The sequence below is a fragment of the Marmota marmota genome, unplaced genomic scaffold (genome assembly GCF_001458135.2).
Source record: "Marmota marmota marmota unplaced genomic scaffold, marMar, whole genome shotgun sequence".
In the NCBI taxonomy this organism is placed as follows: Eukaryota; Metazoa; Chordata; class Mammalia; order Rodentia; family Sciuridae; genus Marmota; species Marmota marmota.
In genome coordinates, this window is record NW_026000185.1 from 14,602,014 (window position 1) to 14,626,131 (window position 24,118).

General features: G+C 33.9%; 1 protein-coding gene across 1 annotated transcript in view; it reads left to right on the plus strand.

Annotated features, from left to right (window-relative positions):
* LOC107146539 (phospholipid-transporting ATPase ABCA3-like) overlaps positions 1-24,118 on the plus strand; it is a 134,165-nt gene that overhangs the window by 43,163 nt on the left and 66,884 nt on the right. The window contains exons 7-11 of the mRNA XM_015490637.2: positions 8,105-8,221; positions 8,566-8,683; positions 13,152-13,325; positions 17,954-18,135; positions 19,866-20,000. Of these exons, the coding sequence (XP_015346123.1) occupies positions 8,105-8,221; positions 8,566-8,683; positions 13,152-13,325; positions 17,954-18,135; positions 19,866-20,000 (726 nt within the window). The remainder of the gene's footprint in view (positions 1-8,104; positions 8,222-8,565; positions 8,684-13,151; positions 13,326-17,953; positions 18,136-19,865; positions 20,001-24,118) is intronic.

The window sequence follows — 24,118 nt, forward strand, 5'->3', positions numbered from 1 at the left end:
TTAACTTTTGTGCATGGTGAGAGATAGGGATTCAATTTCATTTTGTTGCATATGGATCTCCAGTTTTCCCAGCATCATTTGTTGAAGATGCTATCCTTTCTCCATTGCATGCTTTTAGCACCTTTGTCTAATATAAGGTAGTTATAATTTTGTGAGTTAGTCTCTGTGTCCTCTATTCTGTACCATTGGTCTACCAGCCTGTTTTGGTGCCAGTACCATGCTGTTTTTGTTACTATTGCTCTGTAGTGTAGTTTAAGATCTGGTATAGCAATACCACCTGTTTCACTCTTCCTTCTTAGAATTGCTTTAGCTATTCTGGGCCTCTTATCTTTCCAGATGAATTTCATAGTTGCTTTTTCTATTTCTGTGAGGAATGCCATTGGGATTTTGATTGGAATCACATTGAATCTGTAAAGTGCTTTTGGTAATATGGCCATTTAAATAATATAATTCTGCCTATCCATGAGCAAGGTAGATCTTTCCATCTTATAAAGTCTTCTTCTATTTCTCTCTTTAGGGTTCTATAGTTTTCATTGTATAGATCTTTCACCTCTTTTGTTAAGTTGATTCCCAAGTTTTTTTTTTTTTTTGAGGATATTGTGAATGGGGTGGTTTTTCCTCATTTCCCTTTCAGAGAATTTGTCACTGATATTGATTTTATATCCTACCACTTTGCTGAATTCATTTACTAGTTCTAGAAGTTTCTTGGTAGAGCCTTTTGGGTCTTCTAAGTATAGAATCATATCATCAGCAAATAGCGCTAGTTTAAGTTCTTCTTTTCCTATAGTTATTCATTTAATTTCTTTCATCTGTCTAATTACTCTGGCCAGTGCTTCAAAAACTATGTTGAATAGAAGTGGTGAGAGAGGGCATCCCTTTCTTGTTCCAGATTTTAGAGGGAATGTCTTCAATTTTTCTCCATTTAGGATGATGCTGGCCTGAGGCTTAGCGTAGATAGCTTTTACAATGTTGAGGTAAGTTCCTGTTATCCGTAGTTTTTCTAGTGTTTTGAACATAAAGGGTTGCTGTATTTTGTCAAATGCTTTTTCTGCGTCTATGGAGGTGATCATGTGGTTCTTATCTTTAAGTCTATTGATGTGATGAATTACATTTTTTGATTTCCGTATGTTGAACCAGCCTTGCATCCAGGGGGGTGAATCCCACTTGATCGTGGTGCCCGATCTTTTTGATATGTTTTTGTATCTGATTTGCCAGAATTTTATTGAGGATTTTTGTATCTATATTCATTAGAGATATTGATCTGAAGTTTTCTTACTTTGAAGTGTCTTTGTCTGGTTTTGAAATCAGGGTGATATTGGCCTCATAGAATGAATTTGGAAGTACTCCTTCTTTTTCTATTTCCTGAAATAGATTGAAGAGTGTTGGTATTAGTTCCTTTTTAAAGGTCTTGTAAAACTCTGCTGTATATCCAACCGGTCCTGGGCTTTTCTTGGTTGGTAGTCTTTTGATGGCTTCTTCTATTCCCTCACTTGGTATTGGTCTGTTTAAGTTGTGTATATCTTCGTGACTCAATCTGGGAAGATCATATGACTTAAGGAATTTATCGATGCCTTCACTATCTTCTATTTTATTGGAGTATAAGGTTTCAAAATAATTTCAAAATATCTTCTGTATTTCTGAAGTGTCTGTTGTGATATTGCCTTTTTCATCTCGTATGCTAGTAATTTGGGTTCTCTCTCTTCTTCTCTTCATTAGCATGGCTAAGGGTCTGTCAATCTTATTTATTTTTTTGAAGAACCAACTTTTAGTTTTGTCTATTTTTCAATCGTTTCTTTTATTTCAATTTCATTGATTTCAGCTCTGATTTTAGTTATTTCTTGCCTTCTACTGCATTTGCTGCTGATTTGTTCTTCTTTTTCTAGGGCTTTAAGATGTAGTGTGAGATCATTTATTTGTTGGCTTTTTCATGTTGCTCACATTTGTTTGCAGCTCCGTGTGACTGTTGTGTCATTATTTTCTTCTATAGATTTGTATTGCTCTTGTATAGTTCCGAGATCTCTCTTTTGTGATGGGAGACAATGTCTAGAGATGTTAGATTCAATTGTAATTTAAAACAAATTCATTAGGTTCATAAAAGGCATACAAATTCTGGTGGCATATAGAGAACTGATGGTTAGGCATAGGACTTTATGTTTAGGGGTAAAGATGTGAGGGTATGGGGGTTAATATGTCTTATCTACTTTGGTGGAGAAATCTAATGAAGGTGGTTATTAACAGGAGAATAGACAGCGGGTATTTTGGGATAGCTAAGTACATGGGAGGACAATAAGAAGCATAGAAACATTAACCTATTTGCATTTAGTAAATTTCATGTAGTAGAAATAGTAACACTTGGGAGGTTGGGAGAGGAAGAGAAAGAGGAAGAAAAGTAAAAAGAAAAGAAGAAAAAAGGGGGAAGAGATAGAGAAAAAGGAATGACAAAAGAGAGAGGAAAAGAGAGAAGAAAAAGATAAAAAGAAAAAAGGAAAAAGAAAAAGAAAAAAATGCACACTTAGAATTCTGTTTTCTTCTCTTCTAGTAGGCGGCCTTGTGCATTCCAGGTTGAGTCTCTGCCCTCAGGGTGAGCCGGCTCTCCCTCCCCTGCCTGGTGCCTCTCCAATCCCGGTCTCTTTGAGTTGCTCCAGGTCTCGATTCCCCTCACTTCTCCTGCCCTCCAGGCCCCAATTACTGGGACTCTTATCCACAGCCCTGGGTTCACTCTGGGCTTGCAGGGCCCTGGCTGCCCCGTGCTTCTGATCAACTGAGCGCTACCTCTGTGTTGGGTAGTCACCAAGTCATCACAGCTGTGGAAAGGGGGAGTTGGAAACCGGCAACTTCTTCTGACTTATTCCCTCTGATAGCCACTCGCACCGATAGCTGGCGAGAAAGGTTTTGGGTTATTACAGCTGGGGGACGGGGAGTTGGAGATCAGGCACCTTCTCAGTTTCACTTGGCTCTGATATTCACGCCCACCGAGAGCTGGCAAGAAAGGTTTTGAGTCATCACAACTGGGTAGAGGCGGGCTGGGACACACCTGTTCAGACACCCATAGATTTTCCAAGATGGTGACCACCTGTTTCTGAGCCAGGGTGTCCGGTGAGCCGGGCTGTTCCTCTACTAAGTGCAGGCTTCGGTCCTCGGTCCAGTGCCCTGCGGACGTGGGTCACAGTCTGCTGTGCTCTAGCCCCAAAGGATCTGAAACTCTGTCTCTAGGCTGCCAGAACTCCATGGCGCTCAACTCCCCCGTCTCTGGCAGGCTCCCGGGCTGCGTGCGCTGCTGGCCAGTCTCGTGTTCTGGGCTGCACTTGTAACGAACCACTATTTAAAATGTTGTCACAGGCTCCATGAAGCTTAAATTCATGAATGGGGGCCTCTCTGGGGGAGAGTTTCCAACCACTCACTCTCCGCCATCTTGCCTCAATCCTCTCTCGTTGGTTTTTCTAACTACAGTTTCCCCTTAGTTTTATTTCATATTAAACCCTTTCCCTTCCAGCTAAAATGGTTCACTTTGAAGCTTTATTTGTCTCCTGATTTTGTCTTTCTCTTGTTTTACTAATGAGTAATCTCTTTGAAATCTATTGCCAACTTTCAGCTACAGTTTTCTCTCTGTCTTCAGGTCATGTCATACAAACAGGTAGTTCAGGTTATTAATTTTGTTTCTAAATTTTTAATTAAAATATGATACATGCATACAAAATACACATGTGTGTAGATGATTGAATTATCAAGCCTGAATACATTTCATAGAACCATGATGCTAATCAAAAAGTGGAATATTTCCAGCAACCTAGAAGCACCCTTGTATTCCTTCCATATCATTACACCTTTTCTCTTTCCCAAACGTAATCACTGCCTTAACTTTTAAAATCCCATTTTAGTGTTGGCCTGGTTTTGAATTTTATTTAAATAGAATCATGCAATAATTATCCTTTTGTGTTTGTAAATCATTCATATCATTTCAATTTAGCCACTTCATTTCTGTTTTTGTTATATTTTATATTAAAGTTTATCACTGTGTTGTTTTGGTCATTTCATTATTTGAGTATTGGGCTATTACAATAATGCAATAGTTCTCATGTCATTCATATAACCTGTCCTAATGATACTATCTTTCATAATCACATAAGAGAACTAGGAAGTTGTTGTGGTATAATATTCTACTTGGCTTGCCAAGTCCCTGGTAGGATTTCACCAGTTTGGGGATGGGAATGTAACTCAGTGCTGGCCTATCATGTGTGAGGCTCTGAGTTCAATCTCCAGTACTGAAAAAAAGTAGGCTGCATTCCATGTTTTTTCAAGGGAGGTAGGGAAAGAAAATAGCACATAATTCTGTAAGTTTTGTTACAAAGATCCATGTACTCACCTTCCTCTTGCAGTATGATTTTATTACCTCCCCCCAAAATCATTTGTGCTAGCTCTTTGTAATTGTATTTACCTCCTGGCAACCACTGATCTGTTCTTCATCACTGCAATTTTGTCTTTTCTAGAATGTTATGTAAATGGAATCATACAGTATATAATATTTTGCAATTTCTTATGTCACATCATAATACTGCTGAGATTGTTCAAGTTATTGTTTGTAATTGCTGAGTAGCATTCCATGGTATGGGTGTTTTATAATTTGTTTATCATGTCCCCACTGAAAAGCATTTTGATTGTCTCTAGTTATTGGCAATATAATTAAAGTTTCATTCTCATATTCCTTTTGTGTGGACACAAATATATACCTATTTGCAGAATAAATAAAAAAGGGAAGTGTTAGATTGTTGGATAATGTATAAGTATGTATTTTAGTTTATAAGAACTGGCTAGACTGTTTTCAGGAGTGGTCTTAATATTTTGAGTTCCTATGAATAGGTTATGAGAGATTCAGTTGCTCAACACTTGGTATTGTTTTTTTATTTTAATAATTCCAAAAGTGTATATTGGTATCTCATTGTGACTTTAATTTGCATCTTCCTGATTTAAAATTATGTTGAATATCTTTGTGTGCTAATTTATTAGCCATGAGTATCTCTGCTTTGGTGAAAAGTCTGTTAAAATCTTTTGCTCTGTTTTCAATAGATTATTTTCTTACTACAGAGTTTAGAAAATTATTTATCTATTCTGGGTTCAAAAGCTCTGTGAGATATGTGATTTTCAATCTGTATCTTTTAATCTAATCTAAATCTTTTTATTCTCATAATAGTGTCTTTTGCAGAGCAAATGTTTTTGATTCTGATTAAGTACAATTCATCGAGTTTGTGCTTTTAGTGTCATTTGTAATTCATATCCTTTTTGATCTAACCCTAGATCACAAAGATTTTTTTTCCGTAAAATGTATGGTTATATGATTTTCCTTTTAGAAACATTATCCATTTTGACTTTTTCCCCCTTAAGCCTTGAGGTTTAAGTTGAGACTTTTTATGGATGATCAAATACCCTAATGTAATTTGTTGAAAAGACTGTTTAATTATTTTTGTACCATTTAAAAAAATCATCTGTTTTTAAAAAACCGCATCAATGTTTATAGCACCCACTTCAAAATAGCTAAACTGTGGAACCAACCTAGATGCCCTTCAGAAAATATTATATATATAATGGAATATTACTCAGCAATAAGATAGAGTAAATCATGGCATTTGCAGGTAAATGGATGTAGTTAGAGAAGATAATGCTAAGAGAAGTTAGCCAATCCCCCCAAAAAACAAATGTCGAATGTTTTCTCTGATATAAGAAGGCTGATTCATGGAGGGGGGAGCATGGGAGGAATAGATGAACTCTAAATAGGGCAGAGGGGTGGGAGGGAAAGGGAGGAGGCATGGAGTTAGAAACGTTGGGGGAATGTGATGGTCATCATTATCCAAAGAACATGTATGAAGACACGAATTGGTGTGAATATACTTTGTATACAACCAGAGAGATGAAAACTTTGTGCTCTATATATGTAATATGCATTGTAATGTATTCTGCTGTCATATATAAATAAAAAATTAATTAAAAAGTTCCAAATCTTATTCAATAGTGGACAAAGTGTAATAAAACTATCATGTCTCCATTAAAAAAATTACCTGGCCATATTGATGGGATCTATTTCTGGATTCTGTTCTCCATCATTGAGCTGGGTGTCCAGGGTATCCAAAGCTGTATTATCTCTGATTGAGAAAGAGAGGGAGAGAGGGAGAGAGAGAGAGAGAGAGAGAGAGAGAGGTGGGTGGGTGGAGGAGAAAGACTTAAACTAGGGTAATGTGATTCTTTCAACTCCAATAATTCTTCATTTGAAAATTAATTTTAATTTTTCATTCCTTTGCCTTTACACATATTTTTTAGAATCAGTCTGTTCATATCTAGTCAATAACTTGCTAGGTGTCTGGTAAAAGTTCTGTTAAATCAATAGTACAATTTGAGAAGGATTGACATGCGTTAGATTATTGTGTTGAATCTTCTAATCATGAACACAGCATGCCTTTCTATTTATTTAGTTTTTAAAATTTTTTTCTTCAATGACTTTGGATCATCTGTGTTAATATATTTTTAATATATTACTAGTTTTCTATAGCATTTAATATATTAATATAACCTAGTGTATTTTTCATCTCAAATATTTTTATCTCTCATGTCTCTTATTTCATTTTCTTATACTTACTGAACAGATTGAATGTAGTTGTCATAACTTCTGATGTCCTTATTTTCTGCTTCTATAAATTGCACATTTTATGTCAATTCTGATTGATTTTTCTTCTCATTGTGGGTAATATTTCTACTTCTTTGCATAACTGTTATATTATTTGTTGTCATATAATATCACACAGCTTATTAGCTTAAAACAGCTCACATTCATCTTACAAGTTCTTCCTGTTGGATCAGGTACAACTTCATTGGTTTTTTGCAAAGATATAGTCAAGGTATCATCTATAGTGTGGACTCAAAATCTGAGGCTGAATAAGGGAAGATTTTTTTATTCTAAACTCATGTGATTGTTGGTTTAAGCTTTAAGATTTAGGTCCTTAAATTTGTAGAACTGAACATTTTAGTTTCTTTCTAGTTGTTGGCCAGATATTATCCTCAGCAACTTTACATACGGGCAGCATGGCTAGCAGCACCCAAATACAGCCAAGGAGAGCTTCTCAAAGTGAGACAAGTGCCGTAATCCTATGTAACATAATCACAGAAACGACATTTCATTACTCTTGCCAAATTCCATTGATTTAAACACTATAACTCCAGCAAAAGGGACCACATGAGAATGTGAACACTAGATGGGAGAAATGATGGGCCCACCTGGAATGCTGTTTTTGGGACATAATAATTCTTTAATTGAATGCCAGACATGTTCTCCTTCACCTCAGGCCCAAAACTATGGCCAACTGACCATGGACTGAAGCCTCTGAAACTGTGAGCCAAAACAAATCTTTCCTTCTCTAAGTTGTTCTTTACAAGTATTTCGTCACAGAAACAAACAGCTAAACACAAGGATCTTACTTTCTAACTTTTATCTGGTGGGACAAGAGTAGCATTTATTCCACAGCAGCTGTTCTCACTTTTGGGCAATTTTGCTCCCAATGTCTGGGGACATTTATCATGACTAGGATAGTTGTTACTGGAACCTAGTGGGTAGAAGCCAAGGATGCTCTTGAAGATCCTACACTGCATAAGGTAGCCTCCCATAACAAAAAATTATTTTAAAATGTCAACAAAATTATGACTCGGAAACTCTGACGTACATAAAGTATCAAGAAAAATGCTTTATACCAAGAAGTGGTGTTGAATAAACCAAGAAGGTTTATTCCTTCATGGAAACAGAAAATAATGAAAAGAAAGGAAGTCTTATTTTTTGATTTTAAAGTTTAAAGTGTTTCTTGTGTCAGAACCAGAACTGGCAAGGTATTGGGGAAAAACCGGACCCAGAATTTCTGAGTTGCAGACACAGCACTGCCTCTCACTTCGTGGATGTCTTTGATCAGGTCATTTGGTTATTTTTGCACCATGATTTCATACTCTGTAAAATGGGGATGATATTTAACTTATATAGGTTGTTGTAGGAATTAAATCACATAATACATGTGAATGCATTTTGAAATCTACAAACTGTTTTTCATGACACTTGGTTTGTATTCTCTCACAGGAGTACCAGCTCATGATAGGACTCAGTAATGCTATGCTCTGGTCTTCGTATTTCATTACTTTCTTATTCTTATATGCAGTAGTCATCATTATACTTTGTATACTGTTATTTTACAAGGCAAGTATCTATTTGAATGGAGCATGCTACAAGCTAAAAAAAACTTTGAGAGGGATACAGAAATTGTGTGATAGGCAAATTTTTGTTTTCAGAGAAGTAAATGTGTTTTTCAATGACTCCACTATGGAAGCTCAGAATATGCTTTAGTCTCATAGTAAATCAAACAGTATACCTAGATGAGAGACCCTTCTGTGAGAAATGAGTTATTCAGTTAATTTCCATCTCAATGAGCTGTGTAACCTATTTTACTAGGGCCACGAAATGTTTGATATGTTCCTTCACCTCCCTGTTTTTCTGCCATCTCTTAAAATATTACTGAACTACCTTTCTGATTGTTTTACTAGATTGTAAATGAGACAGTTCTCCAACACAGTGACGTGATGTTACTCTTTGTCTTCTTCCTGTTTTATGCCATTGTCTCAATAATGTTTGGCTTTATGATTTCCACGTTCTTCAATAAATGTGAGTCTACAGCTCCTTTTGTGAAAGAGCCTGAGTGTTTTGACTAAGAATTTTATTTGTGAGCTCCTTCTAAACTTTAGTTGTTACTTCATATGTAGGTTCTGCTTACTTTCTAACTAAAAAGTCAAATATCATACATGCATGTGAAATGATCTAAAAAGAAGTGCAAAGATCTACTAAAATAGGTTCATATAGAAATGTGTATTTATTCACTTTCTGAAATCTTTGGATCACTTATGGTGTACCTTGAGCAGTGTCAAAAATACAAACAACAGTAAAAACCAACCAAACAACCAAACAAAAAAACCCAAAGAGAATTGTTTTCCTGCCCTTTCTGTCTAATTCAGATTGGACTAGTTGGGGAATTTATAGAGGTAATTCTTCAGTAGCCATTTTTTTGTAGTCACTTATTTTTTAAAGATGATAACAAATCTTCACCTTTTTCACTTTTGTATTTTTATATCTTATGTGATAAACAGCATATTACCTTCTCTTAGCTGTCACAAATACAATTGTATCATGGGAAAGACTTTTTTAGTGTTTTCACTAGAACATTGCTCTCAATTTGTTCTTTCAAAGTAGAGTGTCAACTTATCGACTTCCATAAAAAACTGACAATCCATAGGTATTACAAAAATATTAAAAGTATGGTTTCTGTGTGAAGAACATAAGTGGATATGATCAGCAGATTGAAATTCCAAGTACGAATATATATATATATGTGTGTGTGTGTGTGTATATATATATATATATATATATATGTAGAAAATTTTGTATTTTGTAAGCTCCACAATGTTTCTTTATTCTTCTAGCCCTTTACTTACAAAAATGTACTTACATATCCAAAGTATTTTGTTTCTTTATGATTCCTGTTTTAATTAACTTTTTTGACTAAAGAATAAAATCCCATTTATTCTTTAGGGGATAACCTACACATAAATTGATAGCATTCTACTATTTTTCCACAGATGAGTTTGCATATAGTTTGTCTAGATTTATAAGCCCTTTCAGATTTTTTTTATAACCATCATGGCCTCATTTATTATATTAGAACATAGAAATTTGCTAATACTTGCTCCATATGCCATTTTCTGATAGTATAACTGATATTCTGATTTACTCTTCTTTATAGCATGATTGCTTCTATAATTAAATAGTGTGTTAATTAATTTTGGTGAAATTTTTTTATGATTTTTATATAACTCAGGATTACAATTTGAGCTTCCTCCATATAGTTGTGGGTAGCTGGTTTCATTTTTACTGCTGCTTAGTATTGTGTAGTTATTGTTCTATACTTGATGTATAGTTGGGGTGTTTCTGGTTAGTTACTATTATGAGTATTATTACAAATAATACTAATATGAGCATTCTTGTATATGTTAGCCAGTGCAGATATGCAAGAGTTTTCCTGGGGCACATAACTTGGAGTGGAATTTCTAGTCTATCATAGAGTGTTACATGTTACCTTAGTAGGTCATATCAAACTGTTTCCAAAGTGGTTGTACAATTTTGCAGTCTTCCTAGCAGCAGATCAGTGCTTCTATTGTTTTATATTTTTTGGTAACTCTTTCAAAACTTGTTGCATATTTTTGGGCATGATAAATATCTCATAATAGTTTTAAGTTACTAATATTTGGTATATATGGAATGGCAAAATATATACTCTTGTGTCTGAATTGTTTCACTTTATATGTTTTCAACTTCATTCACATTCTACATGGATGATACAATGTTTCTTAATTGCTGAATAATATTTCCTTGTATAGATATACCACATTTTGCTTGCTTATCCATTCAGCCAATAGTTGTCATTGGATTATTTTCAAGTTTTTGTTGTTTCACTCTCTTTTTAAATTTCTTTTCTTTTTTTCTTAGTACTGGGAATTGAACCCAGGGGCACTTAAGCACTGAGCTACATCTATAGCCTCTGCTTTATTTTTTATTTTTATATATTTATTTAGAGACACGGTCTTACTGAGTTGCTTAGGGCCTGCCTTCCTAACTTGTTGAGGCTGACTTTGAACTCACAGTGCTCCTGCCTCAGCCTGTGAATATTTCTCCTATGATTATTGACATACAGTTATTTTCATTTCTCATAGAAGTAAAATTGCTGTATTATGAGGTAAATTCATATTTTAACTTAAAAATTTTAAAAAAATGTCTTCCAAAATGGACATACCTTATATTTATTCTTATCAGCAGTGAATGAGAGTTTCAGTTCCTTATATCTTTGCCAAAATTTTGTACTATCTATATATTAATTATAGTTATTATGCTGAGTATGTGGTAATATCTTATTGTGTTTTTAATTTAAATTTTTTAAAGACTGTTAATGTTGAAAATTTTTCACATTCTTATCAGATCAGCCATTCATATCTTTTCCTTGGTAAAATATCTGTACAGATCTTTTGCCTACTTTATAAATGGATTGTTCAGTTTTTGTTGAGGTTTTGTTTTGTTTTTGAGGTAAAATTAGCACAAAATAAAATTGACTATTTTAAAGTGTATGTTTTGGTGGCATTTAGTACATTCACAATATTATGCAACTATCACTTCTAACTCAACATCTTCCTTATTTCCAAAAGAGACCCTGTGTGCAATAAGCAGTCACTTTTCATTCCCTTTACTAGCAGATCCTCACAACCAGTGACCTATTTTTGTCTCTACTGATTTACTTATTCTAGATATTTTAACTAAATGGAATCATACAGTGACTTTTTATATCTAGCTTCTTTCATTAGAATGTTTTTGAGGTTCATGTATGATTAACATGTATCAATACTTTATTTCTTTTTTATGACCAAATAATACTCTGTTCTATGGAGATATCACATTTTTAAATGCCTTCATCCATTGGTAGATATTTTTATTGTTCCACCTTTTGGCTATTCTTCAGAATGCATAGGTAGGAGTGGATAGCTAGGCGTGAAACATAACATAATATATTAATTCTAGAAAAGAGGAAACTGTTGGGCAGGAAAAACAGCAAACAAGTTTGTAGGAATTTGGGAGAGAGATGAAGAGATGAAGCAAAGGGTGATTTCACAAAAATAGTGCACTAAAATTATTCTGCATGATATTATAATAATAAATACTTGACATTAAGCATTTGTTAAACCCCCTGCACCATACAACAAAGAGTAAACCCTTATTTAAACTATAGACCAGTTAGTAGTACTGGATTAATATTGATTCATCAATTTGAATGAATGTAACAAACCAATGAAAGATGTCAAAAATAGAGCAATGCTATGTTGAGGTAGAGGAGAGTTTACAGTTTTCCTGTAAACCTAAAACTGCTCGTAACCTAACAGAACATTCAAAAGACTGTAAACATCAATTTACCTGCAAATGCCATGATTTTATTCACTTTTATTGCTGAGTAAAATTCCATTGTGTATAAATGCCACATTTTTTTAATCCATTAATTCACTGAAGGGCATCTAGGTTGGCTCCACAGTTTAGCTATTGTGAATTGTGCTGCTATAAACATTGATGTGGCTGTGTCCCTGTAGTATGCTGTTTTTATGTCCTTTGGGTATAGTTTGAGGAGAGGGACAGCTGAGTCAAATGGTGGTTCCATTCCCAGATTTCCAAGGAATCTCCATATTGCTTTCCATATTGGCCACACCAGTTTGCTCTAGATAGGGAAGACAGGTGGGAGGGAGGGAGGGGACAGGGGATTACAAAGGGCGGTGGAATGTGATGGACATCATTATCCAAAGTACATGTATGAAGAATACATGTATTAAGCATACAGTAGAGGAAACCTCCTCATGGCCAGAAGTGAGAGAGAGGAAGAGGAAGGCCAAAGTCCCAATGTCCCCTTCAAAGGCATGCCCTCAATGACCTCACTTCCAGCTATAAGGCTTCATCTCATAAAGGTACCACTTGCCTAGCACCAAGCCTTTAAGACTGGGCTTTTGGAGGATTTTTCAGTTCTAAACTATAGGAAACTATAATTTTGTTGTCTGTTTTAGATGTTCTTCTATGTCATCGGGAATAGGTATTTGAAGTATTGTAGACTAAAAGTATGTATAAAAAATACTACCAAGTTTTTCATTTTTATCTACCAAAATTTTAAAATTCAAGGAAATCATGTAGACATATTCTTGTGATGGGAATACTAGTGTACTAGAGTAATCAAGATGAGGTAGTCATGATCAAAATGAAGAAGAAAATTTAAATAAACAAAAATAAGTACTTTTTCATGTGATTAAATATCCATGACAATTGCATAAGTAGGAGAAGGATAAATTCCAGAAATTTTCTTCCTAAACTTATTCATTTAAGCAAAAACATTTATTGAGCACTTACCCTGTTAAGCACTGTGCTAAGATGATTTGAGCAAGATGATTTACCTTCTTTTGTAGAGGTTATAAATCTCTGTGTAGTAAAATGAGAGAATTTGTGTTTTAGGCTTCTTTAGCTCAAGTCAACTAACTATATTTTCCATCTAACTTTTCAGCTTCTTTGGCTACTTCTATTGCAAGTTTCCTCCATTTTGTCACGTTCCTTCCATATTTAGTGTTCCTTAGAAGATATAATGAAATGAGCCTTAGTGAGAAGCTGGCCATCTGTCTCATTACAAATACTGCATTAGGTCTGGGAACTGAAAAAATATGCAAGCTGGAAATGAAGGGTGAGTCTGTCCATTGTAAAACTGCCTTAGATGTTTTGATTCCCAGAAAGAAAGGGCAATGATTTTGGGTCAGTGGTGGAGTAACGGATTAAGGGATGGTTTTATGTTTTGTGACTATTTTTTTGGATTATGGTATTTATCGTAAAATTATATTTGTGCATTTTATGTATATATTGTGTATTATGAATATATAATATACACAAATGCATGCAAATATAAATAAAATAGTATAAATAATAAGCACAGTAATATAAGTGATATATTAGTTATTTATACTTTCATGAATACATATGTCTATGTTTTATCTTTATCACTGTTCTCCTTTTGGAGCTAATTTTGCCACCTGGAGGATAATGGCAATATCTGGAGATTTTTTTAGTTTTTGTTGTTATGACTGAGGAGTGCTACTGACATCAAGTGTGCAAGAGCCAAAGATGCTACTAAATATACTGCAAAGTTCTGAAAAGTACCCACAACATAGAATTATACAGCTCTAAATGTCAGTGCTGAGGTTAAGACACCATGGTTGATATCCACTTATTAACCTCTGTGAGTTCTTTGTTACATCTAATTCCAATCCAACCTAGAGGCTTCTTCCTAGCTTTTCCCCATTCCATATTTTATTTTCCTTTCTAGCTGTGAGAAACTTGACACTTACCATTCTCAATAGATTTGCTTATTTGCTCAGTTTTGCAGTACTTAGGAAGTAATTACACAACTACTAATCCATACTACTGTGAACAGCAAATACTTTATACTTATTCTGAGTTTGTACTTGAAATATTGTGTTCAAACATAATGTTGGCCGTGTCTTCTTTGTACTTTCACTGTGGTTATATTATTTATTTGAACTAGGGATAGGTACCTTTGTTTTTATTTATACTCCTTTTTTAGTCCTCCCTCATCATTAACATAATGTAAATTTATGAATACGTAATTTTGCAGTTTTTAAAAAGTAGAAACATAATAGAATAATCAGTTTAGAGTCATTCCCTCCTCATGCTCTTACATCCCACACATGTGTACTACTCTTACTTATTTGTAGTTTATCCTTTCTGTGTTTTACTTAAAAATATATCAGTTTTATATATATACTTATTTACTTACTTTCTTGTAAAAAATGGTACTGTACTGTATATTTCTTTGCAATTTGCTTTTTTCTAACAACATATTGTATAAATAATTCCATATGACTTTACATATATATTTTCTTCATTATTTTTTACATATACATTGTGTGGATATGCTATATTCATTTAAATTATATATGGACATTTAGGAAACTGAAAATATGATCACGTGTCCCTTAATGATGGGAATACACTCAGAATACTGCATCATTAGTTGACTTCATCCTTGTGCAAATTGGGTCCATCACTCATCGTGGCCTCTGATACATTTGAGGCTTCTGCCAGTGTATCATGGCATATGATTTTACAGAAAATGTGTTTTTCGTAAGTAGAAATACATTCTAAAATGATAAAAAATATAGTAAATAATAAATATTTAAACTAGTAACATAGTCATTTATTAAATATCATGATCAAATATGTACTCTACATAATTGTATGTGTTGTACTTTTATATGACTGGCAGGGTAGCAGGTTTCTTTGTGCTGGCAACACCACAACACACGAGTGGTGAATTGCACTATAGATTAGGATAGCTCTGATGCTATTAGATGAAAGTCATTTTCCAGCTACATCATAATCTTCTGGGAACAGCATTACCTACACAGTCTACTTGTGATCACAACATTGACACATCGTGCTATGGCACCTGATGGTATTTTTCTGTTAGAACAAACGTGAAATGGGCTTATCCTTTGTATATGTATTTTTGTGTTTTTGTAGGTATATCATAAAGGGTAAATTTTTTAAGTTGTCCTGTAGTATTATTTGCGGGACTTTTTTTTTACTTAGAAATATTCAGGTTATTTATTCTCCTTGAACAAGTTTTAATAGCATGTGTCTTGTATAGAATTTGTCCATTACAAATAAGTCAAAATTATTGACATCAAGATTTTCATCATATTCCTTTTTTTGTCTTTTCCTCAGGTCTTTTGAAATATTATTAAAATTTATATTCAGGAAAATTGCTCTTTTTGGGTGTAAAGTTCTGTGAATTTAAGCACCTGTCTAGACAACTGTAACCATCACAGAAATTAGGACACAAAACCTCCTTCCATCCAAACGAGTCCCTTGTGCTGACCTTTTGTTGTTGCACATTTCCTTAGCCTGTAATACCTGGCAACCACTGACCTGCTCTTCATCCTTGTAGTTTTACTTTTTCCAGATGTCACACAAATGGAATGATACAGTGTATGAACTTTTGCACTGGCTTATTCCACTTAGCATAAGGTGTTTGCTCTTCACCCATGCTCTTGCCTGTATTAGTAGTTCATTTTGTTATACTGCTGAGTTGTCAATTGATTATGGATCTTAATTATATCAGTTTTTCCATTTCTGCAAAAAGGGCTATTGGGATTTTTGAGTCTGTAGACTGCATTGGGTAGTATTGCTGTCTTAGTCTTTGCATCCAGCAATACAGGCCATATTGCCACCTATCTAGGTCTTTAATTTATTTCAGCAAAGTGCCATAGGAGTCAGGCTTGCATTTCTTGTTTAAATGTGTCTCTAACCATGTTATTTTGATGACATTGTAAATGGAGTTGTTCTCTCTCACTCTATTTTTTTAAAATATTTATTTTTTAGTTGTAATTGGACATAATACCTTTATTTATTTTTATGTGGTGCTGAGGATTGAACCCAGGGCCTTGCATGTGCTAGGTGAGCACTCTACCACTGAGCCACAACCCCAGCCGCCTCCATACTGTTTTTTATATTGTCTTTACTAATTTAAATTTACACCAACAGTTTGTAAGACTTTCTGTTCCCCCACATCTTTGCCAGCATTTATTATTATTTGTGTTCTTGATGACAGCCATTATGACTGAAGTGAGATGGAATCTCATTGTATTTTTGATTTGCATTTCTCTGATGGCTAAGATGTTGAACTTTTTAAATATACTTTTTGTTTATTTGTACTTCTTCTTTTGAGAAGTATCTATTCAGTTCATTTGCCCATTCATTGAATAGATTATTTTGGTTTTTGGCTCCCATGTGAAACCAAATGTGACTGGTCCCATCTCTGGCCTCAAAGGAGGTTCCCTGATCTTTCGATTTCAAAGAGTGGGTCCTCCTCTCCACCCTGAGTCAGGAATTGTGTCAGAGTCTCTCCCCTGAGTCAAAATGGTCTCATGAGGCCATCACCTGCCCAGGCAACACAGGGGAAGAGATATAAATATGCTTGGATTTTGGGCTCCCAGAGTAGTACAATAGGATTGTTCTCAAGATAGCTCCTGACTCTAGCCATTCAGAGTTCAATAGGAGATGCAGTGAACTCCTCTAAAAATAGCTTCCTGTTCATTCATACTCCAGGTCTTTGATTTATTTAGGCTGTATGTCTGCAAATTGCAGGCTTCTGCACTAAACTAGGACTCTCTCTCTTTCACCTTCACCTTATCAAAGGGAAGAATGTCCCTTTTTTAGCTGTGGTGCCAATTGTTCTCCATAGTTCTTCATATTCAGATATAATCCTATAATGCAATATAGTTCTGGGATAGGCCAAAAAATTAGTTGCTAAGTTTAGTAAACACACTACAACCTTAAGTGAGAGGTAAAAGAGAGGAGGAAAATATTGGGCAGAAAGTAGAAAGAGAGACAGAAAGGAAGAAATAAAAGAGACCAAGAGAAAGATAAATACAAGAATAATTTACACCAAGGTAGAAGGGAGAAATAGATGAATGGTGTGTATTTGAGATAGTAGCAAATAATGCAAGAGAATGAGTAGGGGGTAAGAGAAGCAAGTATAAACTAGAGCTAGGATAACAAAGATAGGAGGATTGATTCCAATTAATGCTTTAAACCATTAGATGAAATACATTCAAATGGAGTCAAAGCACAATGTTGGCTGTTGGATTAACAATTGCAGTTCAAGTTGAACAGTCATTTTTATAATCAAAGTTGACATTAGAGTTGTTTGTTGTAAAGCCTATCAAGGTGAAGAAATTCTTGTTGACTCTTGGTTTTGATTTTATTGCAGTTTGGACATTTATATATCTTCCTGGTTATTTAAATTAAGATTAGCCTCAGGGAGAACAGAGAGAGAGGGCTGCCTTGCAACCTATGGCTCTGCTCACTGCTTTGAGTCTTACCTTCTTTTAAATTATTATTTTTGTTTATCACTATTAACTTTTTTTAAAAAAATATTTATTTATTTATTTTTAGTTATTGGCGGACACAACATCTTTGTTTGTATGTGGTGCTGAGGATCGAACCCAGGCCGCACGCATGCCAGGCAAGCGCACTACTGCTTGAGCCACATCCCCAGCCCTATCACTATTAACTTTTAGTTGGTTTTGGTGTAGAGAAAGCCTCTTACATCATTGTTTATTTTAATTTCACTTGGGCAATCTAAATATAAAGATATCAGTAAATAGCAGAGTCAGCACCTGTCTCCAGAGAATATTAGTGCATTTTTCCTTATTATTTCATTATGAAGCAGCTGGGTAACTTTTTCTAGTCTCTGTTGGACATCTGAAGTAACTATCTCCTGTTATATTTCAGGGTTTGGTGCTAATTGGGATAACTTCTACTTAAAAGAAAGCCCAGATGATGACTTGACTTTGGCCCACGTTATGGGAATGTTTTTAGTTACTGCTTTCCTTTATGCCCTTGTGACCTGGTATGTAGATGCTGTTTTTCCAGGGAAGTATGGTGTGCCCAAGCCATGGAACTTTTTCTTGGACGTGAGTTCTAACGTTTCTGTTATTTAGAGAAACCCCAGCCCTTATTACGCATCTCATTTATAGATGAGTGAACACCATTACATTTGACATCCTCCCCTTGGTGCTTTACCTTGTTGTACTGATACTTTTTTTCCTTCTTGACTAAAGCCATTACGAGTTAACTTTGTAACATGTACAATATAATAAAGGATTTTTTTTCAAAAGAAGTCCCATTTGAATGAATACATGATGGTTTTCTCATAGACCCTAGGGATGAATTATGCCATATATCTTCTATTTTTTCTTTTTTACTTGACATAATAATTGTGCATATTTATGGGAAACAGTGTAATAATTCAGTGCACATATATAATATATAATGATGAAACCATAGTATATAGTATTTTCATTTCCTTAAACATTATTATTTCTTTGTTTTGAGAACCTTTGAACTCCTCTCTTTTAGTTCTTTATAAAGTATACAATAAATTATTGTAAACTACATTCATTCTACTATGCTGTAGAACACTAGAACTTATTTATCCTGTCTACCAGTATTGGGGACCTATTATCTTGCCTCCTCCTCCTTCTCCACATTTTTTTCTAGCCTCTAGTGACCATTTTGCTAATCTCTACTTCTATGGAATCAACTTATTTTTAGCTTCCACATATTAGTGAAAATACAGGTCATGTGTCTTTTTGTGCCTGGCTTATCTTACTTAATATAATATCTTCCACTTCCACCCTTGTTGTCAGAAATGACAAGATTTCATCCTTGTTACCACTGAATAACATTACATTATGAATGAACCACATTTTCTTTATCTATTCATCCATCAGTGGAAAAACTTAGTTGCTTCCATATCTTGGCTAATATGAATGGTGCTGGGATTGCTTAATCATATATAGTTCTGATTGTACTGTTGTTGAGGAACTTTATGCTTTACATATGGCTACACTAATTTATATTCTCAAAAATTATGTACGGGAATTTATTTTTCTATGCATATGCATCAGCATTTTGTTATTTTTGAACTTATTGTAATATCCACATAAGTGGGTAAGATGATGTCTCTTTGTTTTTGTTTGCATTTTCCTAATGATTAGTAATATTGAACATTTTTGTTGGCCATCTGAAAGGACTAAGACTTAAAAGGTTATTTTAAATTCTTCATCAAGTATGTAATTAAGTGAAACAGAGTATTTTCCTGTTAGTATCTTAGTGGTGAAGAAAAAAACGACTGTTTAGTATAGTTTTGTGCTTGCATTTTGATTTGTATTAAAGCACCAGCAGTTTTACCTACCATTGCTTTTATTCCTTTGGTGAAAATGTCAACACAGAAGAAAAGACAAATAATGTATTTTAAGAAATATTTTATGAAAATAATTTTGACATCATAGATTTATTGAAAGGCTAATCTATAGATCTCACATCCAAATAGACCTGATTCAGAGTGATATAGTACATTGTACTGTGCCATTTTGTGGTGATTTCTTTTTGTCTCTCTTCATATATGACAGCATTTTGAATAGCATGTTTGTTCTGTGGTTACGTTTTAGGAACTAATATTATAAACAATTTACTTCCAAATTTATAATGATGAAACCATTTATAATGATGAAATTTCCAAATTTAGTTTCATGTTATCTGCTATCACCCATCTCAACACCAGAGTGATGTGAGCTGAAGAGTTTTCAAGTCATAAGCCACTTCATTTTTCAGTGACATTATGATGTTTTTGTTCTTTTAGAAATCCTACTGGTGTGGGGAACCACCATTAGAGAGTGAAGAAATTAGCGAAATTTCTGATATATTGCCAAGTGATTATATTGAACCTGAACCTGTTGGTTTAGCGACTGGAATCAGGATTCAACACTTGCGGAAGGTATTGTTTTACAGGTCTCTGTTTCTTGATAGACTTAAAAGTTAATCTTCTAGGGCTGGGGCTGTAGCACAGTGCTAGCACGTGTGAGATACTGGGTTCTATCCTTAGCATCACATACAAAATAAGTTGCCATAGTTATTTTATATGAAATGCATGACAAAAAAAGAAAAAAAAATGACTAGGTATCTGAAGTTGTACAAAATTGTGACCAGTAACCAAGAGTAACAACATATAAAAGATTTTAACCTAGAATATGATATAAATATTGGTGCTAGCAAACAAAGTTATAATAATGATTGATATGTTAAAATGCTTTAACAGGCACAAAAATATGAAAATATAAAGAATAGCAGAGAAATAGAATAATTAGTAAGTATATAAATATGTATATAAATAATGGAAAACGATGATTAACTTATATGACCTAATTGATGCATTACATTAAAAAATGCAGAAAGCACATTATTCACCAAGTACATATGGAATATTTTTTAAAAGATCATAGGTTATCCATAAAGTACTTCTCAGAATAAATTAAACTCAAACATAGTCTCATTTGCTCAGGAGGCTGAGGCAGGAGGATTGCGAGTTCAAAGCCAGCCTCAGCAAAAGTGAGGTGCTATGCAACTCAGTGAGATCCTATCTCTAAATAAAATACAAAATAGGGCTGGGGATGTGGATTAGTGGTTAAGTGCCCCTGAAATAAATCCCCAGTAACAGAAAAAATTTAAAAAATTTAAAAAAAAGGTTCACCCACAACTAAAAAATATATATTAAAAAAGAGTAAAAGAAAAAATAATTAGAAAATCTCAAATGTTTATTAAAGAAAAGAGGATATTAGAAATTAGAACATATTTTGAAATGAATAATATGAAACAAAATATGTGCAACTAAATCCAAATAAAGAAAGAAGGCAATGTAAGGGAAAACTAGACACCACAGATAAAGAAGATATAAAATAAAGAAAAATTAACATAAGTCATTTATCTGGCAAGATCAATAAAATGGATACCTCCTAAAAAAGACATTCAAGAAAAAATGAAAATACAAAATTATCAATATCAAGTTTGAAAAACATAAGATGCAATAGATCTTACAGATATTAAAAAGTAATAAAGTGTTAGAAACATTCATGTAAATACATTTGATAATTATGTGAAAGGTAATAATAAATTTAAAAGCATAACTTACCAAAATTGGCAGAAGGAAGCATAGAAAAAAGAAAAATCTATCTTATAACAACTGAATTGCTTTAGAACAGTTAGCCTCATTGATGAATCTTCCATATAGTTAAACAATTAGTTAAGAAACCCTTATAAGATCATTAAAAGAAGATAAAATTCAGTAACCAAATTGTCTCGTGAGCATAGATATAAAAATTCTAGACAAAATATTAGCAAATGTACTTCATCAGTATGTAAAATGGATATTACATGATGACAGGGGAGTACCTGTCTGGACTACAAGGTCTGCTTAAAATTTGAATTTCAATTAGTTAATTCACCACTAGAAAAAAGGGTAGACATATTATTAGATATCAAAAAATACATTTAATATAATTAAACATACATGCCTATTTTAAAAATAAAGCAGTTAACAATGAAGATTAGAAATCTTCATAGATGTAACATGAAATGTATTATCTTAACCATTTTAGAGTATACAGTTCAGTGACATTTAGTACAATCACAGTGTTTTGCAACCATGACCATTTGAATATGGGTATTGTAATCATCTCTAATGGAAAGACCAACCCATTAAGCAAGCATGCACCACTTTTCCCTTCCCTCCGACCTTGGAAAACACTAATCTGCCTTCTTCTATGAATTTTCCTAGTATGGATAGTTTATGTAAATGGAAAAATAAAATGAGGTCTTTGGTGTCTCACTCTTTTCACTTAGCATATTTTCATGGTTGGTTTATGTTATAGCACTGATCAGACTTCATTCATTTTTTGTGGATGAGTAACATTTCATTGTAAGTTTTTACCACATTATTTTTTCCATTCATCAGTTGATGGATACTTAGATTGTTTACACCTTTTGACTATTGTGAATAGTGCTGCTTTGAACATTGTTGTACAAGTTTTTGTTTGAATTTATGTTTTCAATTCTTTTGATTTGTTCCTGAGAGTGAAATTTCTGGGTCATATATTGATTCTGTTTTTAACTTTAGTGAAGAACCACCAAATTATTTTGCTTGACTGCAAAAATGGATATACCATTGTACACTTCATGAGAATTTCAGTGTTGCTACCTCTTGCTAAAACTTCTTATTGCTGCATTATAATTATACATAACAGTGGGATTTGTTAAATTCATGCACACAATGTAACAGTATAATTTTGTCAATTTCATTCCTCTGCACCTCCCTTTCCTTTTACCTCCTCTCTCCATGGTCCCCTTTCTCTACTTGAGGGATCTCCCTTTTGTTTTCACAAGATACTCTCACCTTTTTTTTCTTTATTTCCTTTATAGTTCCTTTTTTAAAAAAATTATAAACCATCATGGTGGGTAGGAAATACTATTTAATTTTGGTTTTGATTCATACTTCCTTAAAAACTATTAATAATAATCATATTTCCATATTCTTTGATCATTTTGTATGTCTTCTTTGTATTAACATCTATTCAAGTACTTTGCCAATTTTTAATTGGGCACCTTTGTGTTGTTGATTTGTAGTTGTTCTTTATGTGTTGTGAATGCTGCACCATCATCAGATTTATAATTTGCAAATATTTCCTCCTGATCCTTAGGTTATCTTTTCTCTCTTAATGGATCCTTAGAAACATTCTTCTTCTCCGCCTGTTTGTTAGGCTCTGATAAAGTTGTTTTCTTCAATGACAGGCATTTTGTTTTATAGAGAACGGAACACTTTTTAGCTGCTTGCTGGAAACAGGAAATTATTTTTTCCCCTAATCTTCACCATGAGAAACCACTGGGGTTTTTGGCAGTTAAACTAAAGAAAATTTGCAGATCTCCTTTGACAGAGCCCACAGGAATATTTAATTCTTCAAATTAGTTTACACAAAGTGTCCAGCAATTTGTCAGTTACCATTTACATGTTCCTAGAAATTGTTGGCCCTAGTGACCTTTATTCCCAGGAAACTGTAATTCTTTGTATTTATCTGCCTCTTCAGTTTTGGTGCATAGTTTGCGTTGTGACCTCAAATTTTCTCATGGATCTAAGAAGTGATAATTTTTTAAAGTATTTTTCCCCTAACAATGAGAATGAGTGTGATCACTTCCAATATCTTTTTTTAAAAATTTATTTATTTTTTAGTTGTAGTTGGATGCAATACCTTTGTTTTATTTTTTTATATGTGGTGCTGAGGATTGAACCCAGGGCCTTGCATGTGCTAGGTGAGCACTCTACTACTGTGCTATATGTTGGAGCAGACTGTTAACATCAGTTAAGCATGCTAAATTTTGGCTTTTAGCTTTAAAAGTATATAACTTGAGAGAAACTTACTTTCTTATATGAAGTGACATCTTTGGCTAGTGTTTAGTAAATGTCTAATCATATATCTTTAGGTATATATCTATGTATGTGCATGCATGCCTATTTTTTCTGTTTTTGCTAAAGCAGGTACAACGTCTGTCTGGCTCATAAATGTATACATAGTACTTTACATAATTTATGCCACATAACAAGACTTGACGATTACTTATTGAATAAATGAATGAATTGATCAGGAGTGATTAGTGACTGATGAGTTTTAATAGGTGAAGTATAGAGTGATGTCTAAGGAAAGTCAATCCCCAGTTGCTGGTGTGTATATCTAGGTATATAATGGTGCCCCTCCTGGAGATAAAGAACATAGCAGGAAGAATACATTTTCAGGTATGGTTATGAGTAGAGTTTGGAATGTGCGTAGAACAATGAAGTATGATAGGTTTCCAGCAGACAAACCTGCAACATCGAAAGACATTGTGCAGAGCAGACAGTGACTTCACCAACTTCAAGATGGTAACTGGAACAAAGGGTGACTGAATGAGATTGTTTTGGAGGAATATGCAAACCTACGTGAAGGACTATTCATCCATTGCTTCTAAGTATTATTTATTTCTTTCACTATTTAATCTATTTTTAAAATTTTCTTTGATCCTTACATTAAT